Source organism: Pinus tabuliformis, chromosome 9, assembly GCF_031772625.1.
Source record: "Pinus tabuliformis cultivar Carrire ecotype Pingquan chromosome 9, CPIR1, whole genome shotgun sequence".
NCBI classification, from domain to species: Eukaryota; Viridiplantae; Streptophyta; class Pinopsida; order Pinales; family Pinaceae; genus Pinus; species Pinus tabuliformis.
The window spans coordinates 818,088,194-818,105,046 of record NC_142307.1 but is presented as its reverse complement, the minus strand read 5'-3'; the positions used below and the strand labels follow the sequence as shown (position 1 = coordinate 818,105,046).

Genomic DNA, 16,853 nt, shown 5'->3' with positions numbered 1-16,853 from the left:
GAAACAAAAGGAGCTTGAAGAAGTCATATCCAATAAAAGTGAAGAAATTCATCGACTTAAAAACCACAATGAAAAATTAATTTCACAGGTCAAGAAATCTAAGGTTAAGAAACAAAGACTAAAAAAAGAAAAAGTTCTGACCAGAAGCTCAATGAAAGTCTATCAGAGAAGGAAGAGGAAAATTTATGCTTAAAGAACCTTAATAAAAAATTACTAGAACAAATCAAAAGTGTAAAAGATAAAGAGAAGGATACTAAGGACAAAGTCAATGATTCAGAAAACGAAGAGCTTTTACGCTTAAAGAATCATAACAAAAGCCTTCTTATGCAAATAAAGAAACTAAAAAGTGACAAGAATGTCACGAAATGACAAGTTAAAACAATACTCATGAAGAAGTATTGAAGTCTACAGTAGTAAAATTTCAAGTTGAAGAAAAAGGAACAAATACTGATCTAGTCAATATCAAAACTCAAGAGGATGAGAAACCAATAAAAGTTAAAACATAGTCAGAAGTTGCAGTTCAAACAATGGAATTTCCAAGTGATGATTCAGTAGTAAGCTCAACAACAACAGTACTTGAAATAAATCAGGAAGCTACCACACACATGATAAAGGAAAATGCAACCATAAGAACTTATCGACATCTAAATCTCAAGAGCATACAACTAAGTCGGTCTACATATTTGAACCATATAGAACAGAACAACAGATTTATGTTCCAAGGAATATTGAAGTTCGCAGAATCTAGTCCTATGATAACAATTCATTGCAAATTTCCAATGATCAGATCCACAAAAGATTAATCTAGGATGGTCTGATCCATTCTCAGTCTGACAATTTTGTTTATCACTCAGAGCATCATATCGTCTTGTATCAATGAAGATGAAAGTTCAGAGACGAGAAGATATTCGAAACAGGAAAAGAGATCAAGCCCTTTCATCAGTAAGCTTTGAGGACAAAGCTTTTTGAAGAGGAAGGCAATGTTATGAATAAAAATATATATAAAATAATACAAATAATGTAAAACTATAATAATAATAATAAATAATGATAAATAACTAGAAGTAGATTCTTAATCAAACCATGTACATATAAAACACCATGGAGCTCAAAAATATTACTGAAGGGCATTCATAATGAGATGGAACCTAATCTTCCTATTGGATATGCAAGATCATCACCAAGCTCCACCTGTATGTCTGCCTCCTACTTGAAGTCTAATGAACGCCTTCTCATTGAAGATTATATGTCTAGATGCTCCATTCAGCACATACCATCCAACACCAGACATGGCGTTAGACAAAGAAATAAGACCACAAAGAAGGCCATCTCAAACTGTAAATTGCTTTTGTTGTTGTGGTTTTCCCTTCCACTTCTTCTCAAGACACTAAGAAGCATATTGGTTAAGCTTCTAACACTTGAAACACTTGATTTGACTCGAGTCCTTCTTGCCCCCATTCAAAGAAACCAAATCCTCTTCTTTCCTTTATAAGTTATAACCCTTCTTGGGTCCTCCCTTCTTACTACCCTCTTTCATCCTATTGACGAGAGCAAAAATTCTTCTCTTCCTTTTCTACAGCTACAATAGTCTCCAATCTCATCTCATCATGGATGAAATCATCCCATAGCTTTTCAAAGGTGGGGAAGCTTATCTCAGGCATAGACACCACAGAAAAAAGGGTTGCCAAGAAGATGAAAACCCGTTCAAGGTTATGGGTACTAACTCTTCACTCTTGACCTCTTCTCCAACTGCTACAAGCTGATTATGGAGTTTAGTAATCTGCATTGAGTAATTGGCTACAATATATATCCTGTTCATCTATGTGTTTCTAAGATTATCCTCAAACACAGCTTTCACTTGATGTTTGCAAGTGACTAGGGCATCAAGCATATTCTTACCTATGGTCCTTTTGATGATGTCAAGGATCAAGTAATCCTTCACAAAATCGAGGATGACTCACTTTGTCTTGGCCAGCTTCTCTTTATACTCTGCCAACTGCATAGGATCGCCAGGCTCTACAACCTTGGAATCCATAAAATCCCAAATCTCAAGATCCTCCAGTAGCATCTGCAGCTGGACACTTCCATGGAACAAAGCTGAAGGGACCTTCCAGTATAAAGTTGTATTTGAGACTGAATGTAATCATATTGATGCTCCTAGAACACACGGCTAAACAAAACAGTAGGCAACCTAGAACAAACATCACAGGGCACAGTGATTTTTTCCAGCGTATATTTCGGGTGTCCCACCCCTGAAACCTTTCGATGTTTCCTCATACCAGGTAGAAGCACTACAATCCATACATGGATTCCTAGCACATTTAATTAAACATGCTCTGATACCATGTCAAAAATCAGACCATGGTAAGTGATTCTGCACTCAAGAATTTAACCTAAATCCTAGAAAAGCTACAAACTAAAAACACCAATCAAAATAAGAGTTGTAGAGCACGTTAACCAACAAACACATAATCCTGATAACATGAACAGAAAACTCAGAGATCTAAGCTCTCAAAACAGCATCACTGTTTTGTATTGAATCTGAAACCAATAACGTAAAATGCTATAGCTTAAAAACTCGCTCTTGAACCACCATAGTTGTGTGCCCTACCCCTTTATAGAATCATGAAGAAAGAAAATACAATGTAAATAGACACATAGAAGAAACAACCTCGATTGATAGAGTCAAACACTAATCCTAACCAATGCAGTTAGTGACCCTTCTGCATGGATAACAATGCCTGAGTCAATGCACCCCAACCAGAGGATGACAGTAGCATCCCATGCATACAAAGTGCTCCTTGGGATCTGTGCCCTCAGTCAGCTCCTCGTGAATACACACTAGCTACCAAGGGATCTACATCGTTCCCCAAGGAAAGCTCATGCACGTGTCTCACTGAACTGAACTGAAATAGAAAACTGAACTTAACTGGCAATTACTAAAATCAGGAACAGCATTGAACAGAAGGTGACAAAACAGGAAACAAGCTATGTTTGGCACATGCATGTGCTCTCTCCTTCCCTTAATAAATGCACCTCCCTCCTGCTCTGCAGCACACAGGAACCCAGGCAAACTGCTGTACAGACCTGCTGCTGTATGCAGCCTGGTGCAGGTAGCAGTAGAATGTTATAGACCTATCAAAAGCTCAATTTTACTTTTCTGATTATCAAGAGTCTCCACTTCTATTAAATCCCAATCTGGCACATGATTACTTCTTAAGAATGGACATACTCTTGAGAAACCAATATGAAATTACATTCATCAACCATTCCAACTGAGGAAAATGCTTCCAAACAATAGACTGCATAGACACTTTAATTGAAAGTAAATAGAGGTTTAAAAGAAAAGTTCCCTCAATGCCTTACCATGTGAAATTATGGTAGACTCAAGAGCAACTATAGGAAGTCCATCCACAAGAGCACGCTGCACCAAAGGTGAAATCTTGAAATTCGATGCATCAACCTTGTCAACATCACCCTAAAGACATTAAAACATCAAATTAATGATAAATTGAACACTACTTAAATGGCTCAGCGAAAAGGCACAAAGAATTCCCAAAGTAATTATCATGATTCTGAAAAATGTTATGGATAATTAGCCATAGAATTATAATTTGACATTTAAGACCAACTGCATCATGCACTATGCTACAATACTCAATAAGGCAGTAAAACTAAAAATAATAAGAATATACATATGAGAGAGAGAGAGAGACCAAAATCCAAGTGAAACGTATAGCAAACTTGCTGAAAATGCAAAACATTGGGACATAAAGATAGATCTCAACAATGACAAATATTTAAGAGCTTGGGAAAACAATTATGCCACATCAAAGCCATGTATGCCACATCACACTGCCATGTAAGCTAGATTAGCCTAGAATCACAAGATGAGAATTAAAGATAATGATGAGTTAGTTGGTAGATACTAATGACTTAGTATATCATATATTATAAATTTATATCATTAATTAGTATATGCTACCCTTCAAGATGACATGTCATTTTTGCCGCAACGCCAGGATTATTTTAATGCTCTTTTCATCACTACTTCTAGCAACAAAATGATCAATTTTTTGCATAAAAGTCGCTGCTGCTGACTGAAACATGCTTCCGTGGATGGAGCCATAGACACCAATGGGTGTTGCCCCTTGAATCACAAATCAACTGATTTGATCTGTCATTTTTTGTGGTTCAGAACAAAGATTGGTTTTCATTAGTTAAGTGCCTGAAAAAATCAGTCTACTCACTATGTGATCATGCAAGAAATGGTGGGATAAGGAGCCTGTCCGAGATACTTGTCCATTCAGACTATTCCCTGACGTGGCAATTTTATGATAGTACTGTTGTGGATCTACTGAATCACTTAGAAGAATTTGTGAGTACTGGTCATTTTTTATTGTCACAGCTATGAATCATCTAGCACTACTATATATTATGTTAAATTTCATACAAGATGGCAAGGTATGTTTCTGTGAGTGAACCTAGATCTAAAGTGACATTTTAAAGAATAACAAGGACCAAGGAAATTGAATTTTGATACTGCCTTGTAACCTCACTGAACCGCTGGCATATAAATTCAGAAAGACAGACCTCTTAGCACCACATCATCAACACTTCAATTACCACATAAAAATTCCTGGTATAACTTCTTCACTTGGATCTGGTAGTAGTACAAATAAGAGTCCTGTAGCAGGTACTCATGTACATTCCGATCGACACAATCCAAGCAGATATCAACAAGACTAAGTTGAACCCATGCATGCCAAAGATGCACGGACAGCAAACATGTTCAATAATATCCTAAGCAAGTTTACTTCAATGGTGCTGTTTGCTTCTATTGATGAACATCATCATACTTTAATTATGGTTGTAGGAAATGACTCGTTATCTTCTTTTCATAAAAAAATTTGTTCATACACTAGGAGAAGCATCCTAGACACATGGCCACAGTCACTTCATCATACTGATCCTGGAAGATTTCAGCTTATAACGGAAGCAATGGAGGCATTAAAATCTTAAATCAATCTGAGGAGTTTTCATAACAGCATTGAACCAGCAACATGTTAAAGTATGCATTGCAGGCAGATTATACAGGTTTTTTCATTTTCAATCAGCACCTCATTGTGAATCAAGTGAAAGAAGTGTTTCAAACCAAGCATCCGAGGTTGAGGCAGTACAAACATCAAGTATGAGATATGTTCAATAATTTCTTTGACATTGTCAACATCAATGTTGTTCCCAGAGAAGTAAACCATACAGCTGACAATCCGGCCAAGTATATTGTAGACATCAAGCCCTATACTCTAGAATCTAGATCACCTGATTTACAATATAAAATTCATGCACATGCCTGCTCTCCCAAATAATGTCAACCTTCTCAAAAAAGGAAAGAGGCCCCATATATGGGTAATGTTACCCAACATTTTGTGGGTGATGTCCCCAGGAGAATTTTTTTCTCCAAGATGGTCCTCAGCGGGCAGCCACCAGCCCTTGCAGCCACCAGCTAGCTCATTGTGCCATTTCTCCGCCACTTGAGCCAGCCTGTGGTCCCTCAACCATCTGCCATGATCATATGTTTGAAGGTGGGCCTCCCGAACCTAAAGGTATGCCTTGTAATTTGGTAATTGAGTATTGTATTTTGCTTATCATGGACACTTCTAGGCATGGATTAATGGGGGGATTCGGCAGAAAGAATGGGCTAGGTCTGTGCTCTTGTCCCCTAGACCCCTTTTGGATATTAACCTTGGATTCTAGTCTCGGGTATCTCTTTTACTGACCATTTGGCTTTAGAGATGGTATTTCACGGGAAGCCCTAATTTTGGTTGCATGGTCCCACTCCCTTATCCGCATATATTACACCCCTTTCCACTCATTATTACCCCATTCATCATTCCTCCCACTGGGTCCACATACGGTTAGCTTTCCCCATCCCCTTGCCCACACCTTGGGTTAGACTTGGAATGAGGCCCCGAGGTTGATGCAACTAAAAAGAAAGATAAAAGCATAATTGGCCACATTCAACAGGAAAATGTACCACAAAATGCAAAAAGATGGCCGGGACAAACACATTTAGCACATGGGAAAAAGCCAATACATAAGCTCTACCCCATCATCATGGCCATCACCCTGGTTCCTACAGGTTCTATGAACCTCCTTCATCATATAGGAACCCATGATTGTCCCAACCCTAGTGGACAATGAACCGCTCTACCCTAAAAGGAGGTATCCACTGCTACATCTCATACATCATGCTCTTACCCCTTGGGCCCCGAGCAGTTAATCGAAGAAAAATCATAAAAGGCAAAAAGCATATAAAGAAGGGTGGAAAAATCAAGGTTGGGGCACCTCATGTACCACGATTGCTCCCTCCTATACATTATAAACCCAAGTGTGGGCTTCCCTTTTATTAGCAACCTTTGTCCCTAAGCATGTGGCCCAGGGTTGTCCCTTCTCATCCCCTACTTCATTCACCTATCTATCACATACCACCACCTTTTAAAGGATGTACCTTGAGCATATCATCCCCTTTAGAAGTAGAAACCACCTAATAGGATACTTGGTTAACCCCATTTGGAGTTTGGGAGACATTGGCACATCCTGAAACCCATTATAGAAGGGCAGACCATTGTGAAGTCCCTTCCTGTGGTCCATGGTTGGTAAGCTCAAATACTCGATTTCTCTAGTGACTTGTTGTACTAGAAGGCCAAGGGACGCATTGGATCTTATGCAGGATTGCAGATGGTCTTCATCTTGGGTTTTGGTTTCCCTATTCGGGGTCCTAATCCTCCATAGGGCTACATTGGCACATGTAGGGCATGTGTTGAGAGCCATGGTCCTCCACAGCAGTAGACAACACTCTAGGATCCCCGAGGATGTTCAGAGATTGCTTGAGATTCAACTATTGGACGAGGAAGATGCACCTAGTTCACCTTTTCCCAGTCGACCCCACAAATGTACCATGCACTTGGCAGCTGACCCAGGACTTGTAGGATGATGTGACATCACCCACCATCATGAGAGCCCTTGCAAATGATCGACAGACATCTTCGACTCATTTGAAGACCCATGAGGTTATTATTGTGCCCCCACACCCACTAGGAGCACCACAGGTTTATTGCTTGGAGAACAAGGGCCAACCCCTTGTCCATCACTTTTGAGGGTCCTATTCTTCATTATGGCACCTATGGACTTCATCAAGCTTCTTGGAGGGCCCTATGACATGTATTATTCATCATCTGACTTCTTAAGAGGCTTATTATTTCATTTGTGAGCTAGTTTGTTGGGCTTGTCACCAAAAGTTAGGTTATTGGCACATTATTTTATTTTTGGGGCTTATGTAGGCCTAGGAGACTAATTCGAACTCCTCATTAGTGTATAAATACAAGTGAGATGAGTTCATTTGTTCATCATCACTTTGGATTGGATCTCTTCTCTCTTTTCAGAATTTCGCACTTTTTCTTGGAGAATGAATTGGAGCTTTATGGATGAATTTTGATGTTTGGATTTAGTTTATCATATCTTGGAGCTTCTCTATTGTCAAATTGTGGATGGTTAGATATGTTCTATTACATGTAATTACATGCTTTTAATGCTAATCTTGTTTTACTTTGTCATATACATTGGATTGGGATTTTTGCTATTTTAAGGGCTAATTGTTGCATGCATTTACTACTTAAATTGTGAAATTTTGTCTCTATATAACATCTCTCAATGTATGGGCCATGTAATTTGAATGAAAATTCATAGGGATAATTCTATCAACGAATTCATCTTGATAAGACATCACCTTTTTCAAGTCTAAGTATAAAAGTTGTAAGGTTGTTTCCCTTTGCCCTAGAAGGCTAGCAAGGTAGTCTTAAGGCCTCCTTGACTAAGAAACAAGGTCCTCATTCATATTTATCAGAGTCCATTCTCCCAAGATTAAGGCACTAATCTACCAAGAGATGGTCATTCAAAACTTAACTCATTTTCACCTTTTCCTAGGTCTAGCCAAGTTGGGTTACCCAGGGCATCATTTTCCCGATGAAGTAGCCCTCTGAAAAGTTCAATCTCATAGCCTCTCCTGCGTTGGGGTTTCGTCAAGGCCTCCTCCAATTTTGAAGCCATTTCGACAGTGGAGTTGTGAGAAAAGCCAAGCCCTAGTTCCAAGATCAAACTTTGCCCTAGTATCCCCAAGGTTAGTGCCTCGTAGGATCAATTCAACACCTTTAAGTGAAAATTCCTTCTTTGATCCTTGCCCCCTCCTTGTTTGGGTTAATAACATCATTGGTTGCCAAATCCTTGCCTCTTGACCTGGGCTGGGCCCATCTAGTCCTATGTGGTCCCACTCCTTTGAAAAGACAATTCTTCAAGAACCATCTGGGATATCAATTTCAATAAGGATTTTAGTGATTGGGAAACTCTTTCACAAGTCATATCCCATAAACCTAGCCCTCAAATCCCCACATCCTTCTCCTAGAAGATATTGTACCTTGCTTAGAAAGCAAGCAAGCTCCATTCTTTGGATCACTTTATATCCACTTGTCAATTTATCCTTCATTTGTGACTCCATATATACCAAGTCTCCTCCCATCGGTGAAAGTCCATAAATAGTAGGGAGCCTTAGCTAAGGTGACAGTGGGCTAAGTCTCCATTTCTTGCCCTATGTCTGGCATTTCCCCTTTAGGAATCCCCTTTAGGTCCCCTACTAGTTTGAGCAGTAACATGCAAGTTGCAGATCAATACATGCAACAACTGAAACGGATATTAAGGGTTGGTTAATCGATAAACGCATTGGACAAACAGGCACACATGGCATATGAAATCCTTTGACATAAGTGTATTTTAAGGGAGACCAAGTAGCCAGTTGGCATGGCTTGACGAGTTATGTTAATGATATCTTCACTCATTGGAAAGTATACCACTATTTGAGGAAGCCATTAGTTTTCTTGAAGAATGCAAAAGCCTAGAAGAAGACAATTGGCACTTGATCATCCCAACTTGGAACTCATCTAGAGCTTGAGGAGCGCTCTGCTTATTGTAGGGTTAACTGCATATTTTAGAGCACATTTGATGGGTCATGACAGTTGCATTGACATAGTCCAATGAAGGAGCACTATAAGGAAGGAAAGCATGTTGTCAAAAAACAAATTACAAGGATGTTGTATAGGATGAGGAAGAGCATATAGCATTGGCAGCTCATTGATATGGTCAAAGGAGGCCACTACATTGATTATTGGGAAAACAAAAAGAGGTCGTTGCACTAATACCAAGATCTCCCACATTTGGACTCTGCTAGAATGGTGTTGCTCTCTATCCATTGGTGTCCTTGTTGATTGGGACCACTAGAAAAAAAATGTAATAATCAAAGTAGTGTTCAGGTAAGAGGATGGCCTAAGCATGGAAGACCAAAGAATGCTTCCATAAACAAGGTTAAGCACCACTAATTCAGTTATTGGGCAAATATGAGAGAGAGTTTTAATATTCCTTGAAGGGGCAGTGGAAATACCCTCATATCTCATAGTAAATACGACACCTAATGATAAAGTGCTCCTCCAAAGCATGCGTACAACATGCTTTGGGAGTTTTCCATGTATGTATGCATACAACATACATGGAAAACTCCCAAAACCTATGTGAACCTACTCAACACTAACCCAAAAGGATCCTAAATGCATACATCCAATGTCATAAGTGTAGGGGTCTCGAACAATGAGGCCATCTCTTAGCTCCAACAAGTGCTCTACGGAGTGAAATTCTAGACTACAACTCCCCTAGTGGGTTGACCCAAGTGGCCTAAACAAACTATCCATAGATCTCATCTCTAATAATCTCACTATTGTCCCGCTTAAACAGCAGAAGTTGTCCAAGAGCATTCAAGGGATACTTGAAAGGAGGGAGACAGTCCATAAAGATGCCATCCAACCATAGAAGACCTAAAACCTCAAAATACCAACAATTGTGAAGCCATCTAATAGGCCTTTTTGAGGCCAAGGCCTCGAAGGAATAGTAAGCAAGGTATGGATAATGGTCCTTGTCAATAGTCGAGTTAACAAACTGCCAAATATGATGCAAAAAAGAGACCAATCTAAAGATGGTCTCAAGCCAAAAAGGGTCGACCACAAACTCTAGATGCATAATGGAACAAGGAACTATCCTCTTACTCCTAAAAATATGGCAAAAAATGAGTGCTTGTACAGTGTATGTCTTGGCCTTATTACCTATCCATATACATGGGTAACCCTAGGAGAAGTTTCTTTCAATACGTTGTAGCTTACCAACCAGCAACCCTAACATAATCCATAGTTACCCAACCTCAGATGTGTCTCATCCATTCCGACCAGTGCATTCATTAATGTAACCTACTCATCTAATGAAGGTGGATTGTTTATTTTGAGGTGCTTTAACCATTTTTGCATTCAAGTTCTTTCATTTAATGTTTGAGGCATTCTAGTATGGATCACAAGTTGGAATTGGATTATTGACCGCTATTGGTTGTATACTTGTTCCCTTACTTCACCTTGGTGGTTATGATGTGTCCCTATGTGAAAATTTCACCACTGAAATCCTATTGCAACAACTGGAATTATTTCTTTTAATTGTTATTAATTAACAATTTATTTGATACGACAAATATCAAATAAATCACACTACAACCTTCACAAATAAAACTGTGGAAAATAATAGCGCTGGAAACTAAGAAATATTCTAGCACACACACATAACACATAGCGAGGAAGGTGTTCTAGTGTTTCATTACTGCTACAACATCCTGTCTCCATATCACCCTTGTCATGCTACAAATATCTGGCCACTGCCCACCAACCACTGCGCAACTCTAAAGTTGCATCTGTGTCGCTACTGACACTGCTATACTACTGCCAATTCTACGTCTGCACTGCAACTCCCTCTCATTTGTTGCTACTGCAACTGCAACTATTGCAACTGAGAAGCATCTGAAATAATTTGTCCCTACTACTGAAACGAGTTCTTCCTAGAGCTTTCGTGAGTATATCTGCAACCTACTCATCCGTGGGAACATATTGTAGCTGGACCGCTCCACGCTACACGCAATCTTTGATGAAATGACACCGAATATATATGTGATTCTACCTGTCATGAAACATTAGATTCTCAGAGAGCTTGATGCAACTCTAATTATCACAGTAGACATTGGTCGCCTCCATCCTCTACCTGAGCAAGCTTACCAACAGCGTCTGAATCCATATAGCTTTGCACGTAGTTGTGCTTGCTGCCATATACTCTGCTTCTACAGAGCTCAGTGCCACTAACTTTTTGCTTCCTACTACACCAAGAAACCATTCATGATCCAACGCTAAAGCAATATCCGAAGGTACTTTTCTTGTCCACTGAACTGCCTGCCCAATCTACATCTGTGATCCCACATAATCTGACGTCATCCCCTCAAGTATATCTCAACCCCTACTCGATTATGCTACGCACATACCTCAAAATATGCCTCGTTGTTGTCCAATGTACCCTCTTCGATTCCACCATGAACTAACTGAGGGTATTGACTGTGAAGCAGACATCTAGCCTAGTGTTGACCACATACATGAGAGAACCGATGAGTTGTCTATACAAGGTGGGATCAACATCCTTGTCATCTGTTGCATCTATTTTCTTCCAATTGTTGATCATGGGTGTAGACATGGGTCTACAATCCTACATTATGAATCTCTTCAGAATGTTTCTAGCATATCTTCCTTGCCGAAGGAAGATCTCCTCATCCTTTTGCCAAACTTCCAATCCTAGGAAATAGCGCATTAACCCCAAATCCTTCATGTCAAACTCTACCGCCAAGTTCCTCTTGCAGTCGTCTATGAGCCCTGATGACCCTGTCAAGAAGAGATCATCCACATACAATACTAAGATGAGTGACTCACCCTCTACCCTCAAATAGTAAAGGTTGGGATTTGCGTCACTCTTGACGAATCCCATATGCTGCATGTAGTTGTCAATTTGGCTGTACCATGCCTTGGGAGCCAGCTTGAGCCCGAATAGAGCTTTCTTTAGTCTGAGTTTTCTTTAGTCTGCACACATGAGTGTGTGTCATGTCCCTTCTCAAACACATTTGTGATAGGGTGTTGCTACACAATTTCGGCTAAGGAAGAGAAACCATCATTTTCGACTTACGGACTTAGGAGGCAGTTCGACTTCATTTGGTTGCTAGTGGAATGTGGGGGCCACCCACATGGGAATTTGAATTGGCCCATTTATATAGCTTGGAGGGAAAGTTGAATAGGTGGATGGAGGGGCCCACATGAGGCAAGGGAGGCCCAAGGAGTTATAAGGAGGGAGCAGCTCTCATTTTGGGATTCATTCAAACACCTTGCAATCAAAATTACTTGATTGTTCACTCTGTTGTTTAGCTGAGTCAACTAGTTGTTTAGCCACAAATCTCTCAAGCAGGAGATTCAACCTCTACTTCGGGGGACCATCCATGCCTGTCCTAGAGAGGCAGTTCCATAAGTATTTTAGGAGTTCCGGGAGTGTGTTATAGCACTACCATTCAGTCACAACAGGGAGTGTGTGTTTTTGGCTACCTAGAGAATACGCAAGGGAGAGTTTGGAGCTATCAGTGATCAAGAATTTGTCGAAAGAGTTACAGGATTGGTAGAGCAGAAAAGGGCCAACCTTTCTTGTGAATTTGGAGCCAGCAGAGCCAGCATCCCAGCAATCCTATTTACAGTTATCTAGGCCTACGCAGAGAGCCATCACTAAGCTCACGTGGGAGTTGGAGGAAGGAAGTGTAGAGCTAGAGCTGGCCAGGAGAAGTAGGAGATCACTTAGAGGGCCATTTGAGGAGGATTGTTGGAGTTAGGATAGCAGAGATTGACAGGCTCAGTCACAGCAACATAATTCGAAATTGGAGAAGGGCCAAGTTGTGAAGGGTCAATTTTTTAAGGTTGGAACCAAGGGAAACCCTTTCTGGGTTTTTCTGGGTTTTTGGCAAGGATCACACTCCTAAATTTATAGAATTTTCTAGGCAGATCTAAGGGGTCAAACAAGGGTCCCAACTCAGCCAGCAGCTAGAGGAGCTAAGGGGAATTTGGGCCAAAATTCCAAGGTCAACATTTGGCCAATTCCTTCGTGGGTTTTTCTAGGTTTAGGCCAAGGAGCAAGGAGCTGAAATCTCATAATTTTCTGAGCACGGGAAGCAGTGATTCCAGCCCTTCGAAGTCAACAGATAAAGCAGTGTTCTGGGGCAACGCAATTCAATTTGGTGCAGCAGTTGTAGCAGCCTTCAGTTCAGCATTTTCTCACCTGGGTTTTGTCATGCTTGTCCATTGAGACAAGCCCAGGTGCACCATTCTATTTTAATATCGTATTTTCTCCTGAAGAAATAATAAAATGGCTCAACAGTTCTCTATTTCCAGTGTTTCCATGGGTGCTTAATGTACATTTCATTTTTCTGATTGCAGGATTGTTTGCATGCTTTGAATATCACTTACATTCCTATTTAGGAACATTACAGTGGTATCAGAGCCATGATCTTGGCCAGCTATGGAGTAGCCATCTAGATCATGGAAGATCTGAGCATGTATGCACAGTGATGGGTTAAACCATAGACAACTTATGGCTCAAAGAATATTTAGTATGCAAGAATTCTGGGATGGAATCCATTGGAATGATGAGAGATTGGCCAAGTTGAGGAAGGTGTCAGACCAAATCCATTTTCATCCTTACAACAGAGATATTAGTGGTGCGTAGGCTATGGGGGTGCAACCATCTACATTGTGTGGGGAAAGTCGACAGAATCAGGGCATCAAATCTCCTCAAAAGGAGCAGACAGGATAGGAATAGTTAGAGGGTGAGACTAGGGGGCGCTTTTGCTGGTGGAGACCTAGCTTTACATATCAGGAGCCTAAGGAGGAGGTTTTTTTGGGCACACTAGAGCATGAGGAGCATGTTAGTATGTCCAGTGTGACACAAGCGTCACCCTTGTTGAAGATTCCTTTGATAGCTCTGACTGACACATTGGGGGAGAGAGTAGAGCACACACCCACAAGGCCTTCCATTGATGAGGTGCCAAGAGACACGGAGGTGTCCACCATTGAGGAGGTGACATTTGTTGTTGAGGTATCCATTGATGAGATATCCGAGGTTGTGACTGAGTACTCAAGTAATAGTAGCGCACCACAGGTTGATGAGGTGCTGGGAGACATCTCCACCATTGATGAGGTGCTGGGAGACATCTCCACCGTTGATGAGGAGCCGATAGGTACAAAGGCATCTAGATTTATGCCAGAGTTACCAGACGACAGTCACCTATAGTTGATTGGTGACCATGTCTTGCATGTTGAATTATCTATGGAAGAGCAATTGGAGGCTCATGTTGAGTCCATGATGGAGGAGGACGTGCAACCATCCTTTGGGCTAGCCATTGATGAGGGGCAGCATAGAGACCGCACATTGGGATTTCAGCACAGTTTGTTTCAGAGGCACATTGACAAGATCTACAACATTATTAGCCCACCCTTATGCATTGGATTGAGGGAGGCAATGTTGTCTAGACATACCTTAGGGGATGGTAAGGTTAGCAAGACTAAGTGACATGAGTTGAGTATGACACTGCATCAGCTTGTAGGGCTTGTTTCTTCCACAGGGGATTGTACATTCGATCCCTCCTTTGGGATTGGGTGGTGAGAGGTACTGAGCTGGTACCTAATGGAGCAAGCTAGGCGGTTGGATACATCCATGGCCACATTTTAGCAAAGACCATGGATAACCATAGGGACTCGAGGGCCAGACTGTTGTTGGGATCTAGGTGGGATTTCCCATCATAACATAGAATCGTTAGGTGACGGTAGTAGCTGCGTTATGGATCCGATGTTTGGGCGCACACACATTTTCAAATCTCCATCAAAGCCCAGGACAACACTAGTGACAAGATGGTTTGACAGGGGAGCAGACCAATTTCATGAGTTGTCTTGGCATATTGATTGTGCATGGAGTCATAGGGTGATTAGCCTACTCTCGCAAGAGCTGGTAGGAGGAGGTGGCATCGGCAGACCACCAGATAGGGAATTACATGGAGACGATGCTCTCTCATTGGTATATTGGACACTGGAGCTACTGAGGATAGGCACAATAGTGTCATTCCCATTAGCATATTTGGAGTCAGACCGCTCAGGTCTTTTAGGGCAGATGGGGAGATGTAGCCCACATCATGGAGGGATTACTAGCAGATTGGTGGATGCATTGGCACATGCAAGATGGCATATCATACAAGGTGATATGACAGTAGGCAGTGGTACCGAAGGGTGCACAAGGATATGTTGCATAGTCCAGTCTTATGCAGAGGGATGCGACCTGATGCATACAGACCCAATTTTAGAACCTAGCATCGAGTGTTGTATAAAGGTATGTAGTGACGAGCAGTGGCCTGCAAAAGAGCATGGAGATACGTGGTTGTTTGAGGTAGCATGTTGGTTTGCATCGAGCGACTCACCTTGCATCGAGTACACGTGAGGAGAGCCAAATACAGTGACACAGGCAGGATACGAGACGGTACAGGATGGTACAGCATTAGCACGGGGTATCTAGTGGTGTACAGGGATAGGCTGCAGGGTACAATGCCAGGTCAAGGACTACAAGGATACTCAGTGGGATGCAAGGGCATATGGTGTTGCACAGCGAGGTCTTGGAGGGTTGCCTCCAAGGAGACTTATGGATGGAGTTACCAAGCATACCTTTGGGTGCAGTTCACTCACGATCGATGGGGACACAGATGAGCGATACTTGATGGTATCCGTGAGGACTCACACTCTTGGCCCTCTTCTACATCACTTACACGAACGAGCGATCTGGTTGTTGTCCTTTGACACTCTGGGCACGAGCAGTAAGGGACGGGAAGCTCACCAAAGACATTTGGATGACACTTGGTGCGATATAGGGGAAACTTCTAAGCGGGGGCATCGAGTCGGTGCGTGAGTTGACAACCACAAGTCGAGGGATGAGGTGACCACTGACAGGGATGGCATCATCACTGATCCTATGCCTGGGGAGTTTGTCACAGGGGAGACATGTTTCACTCTTTCCACAAGGCATGTCTGGACCATGCATGTCGTGAGATGAGATGATAACTGACAGGGATGGCATCATCACTGATCCTATGCCTAGGGAGCTGGTCACAGGGGAGACATGTTTCACTCTTTCCACAGGGCATGTCTAGACCATGCATGTCGAGGGATGAGGTGATCACTAACAGGGATGGCAACATCATTGATCCTATGCCTAGGGAGTTGGTCACAGCAGAGACATGTTTCACTCTTTCCACAAGGCATGTCTGGACCATGCATGAGCAGAGGATACCATGTACGGTTGAGATAGTTTTCTAGTATGTATCCGAGTTCCCGACATTGCATCGACACATTCTCTAGGGGGCAAGTAGTCGAACCAGTGGCGATGGTTGGTAGGAGCAAGATGGATCCGCATACACTAAGTCGATTGCGCATATCAGATACCCATCTATTGGTTACATTTAGGGGGTAGCTATTTGGCACATGTGGTTTCCAATAATCATCAGTACTACACTGTTGCAAGCACCGGACAGTTTAGCATGCCTCGAATTAGTTCATGATGTATGGAGCCTATATATGGGTGGCATGCAAGGACTAGAGATGAGGGCCAAAGGGATTCCATCAGTTGTTAGGGCTATGCCGCAATAGGTATGCCTATGGGATGCAGGGATTCAATTGATTGATAGATCACTCATGATGAGCGGATTCGTTGCAGAGAGTGATATAGTTCGATGTTGGGATGACACATGGGGGTTCATAGAGGGTTTCATCATATGGGGAGGTAGACATTCTCTATTGTTGCACAGGTTCGGAGTTAGATTTGGA

General features: G+C 41.7%; 1 protein-coding gene across 2 annotated transcripts in view; it reads right to left on the bottom strand.

Annotated features, from left to right (window-relative positions):
* LOC149151304 (indigoidine synthase A family protein) overlaps positions 1–16,853 on the bottom strand; it is a 351,057-nt gene that overhangs the window by 294,486 nt on the left and 39,718 nt on the right. For both annotated transcript variants that reach the window (XM_089438524.1, XM_089438525.1), the window contains exon 3: positions 3,367–3,478. In XM_089438524.1, coding sequence (XP_089294650.1) covers positions 3,367–3,478 — 112 coding nt within the window. The remainder of the gene's footprint in view (positions 1–3,366; positions 3,479–16,853) is intronic.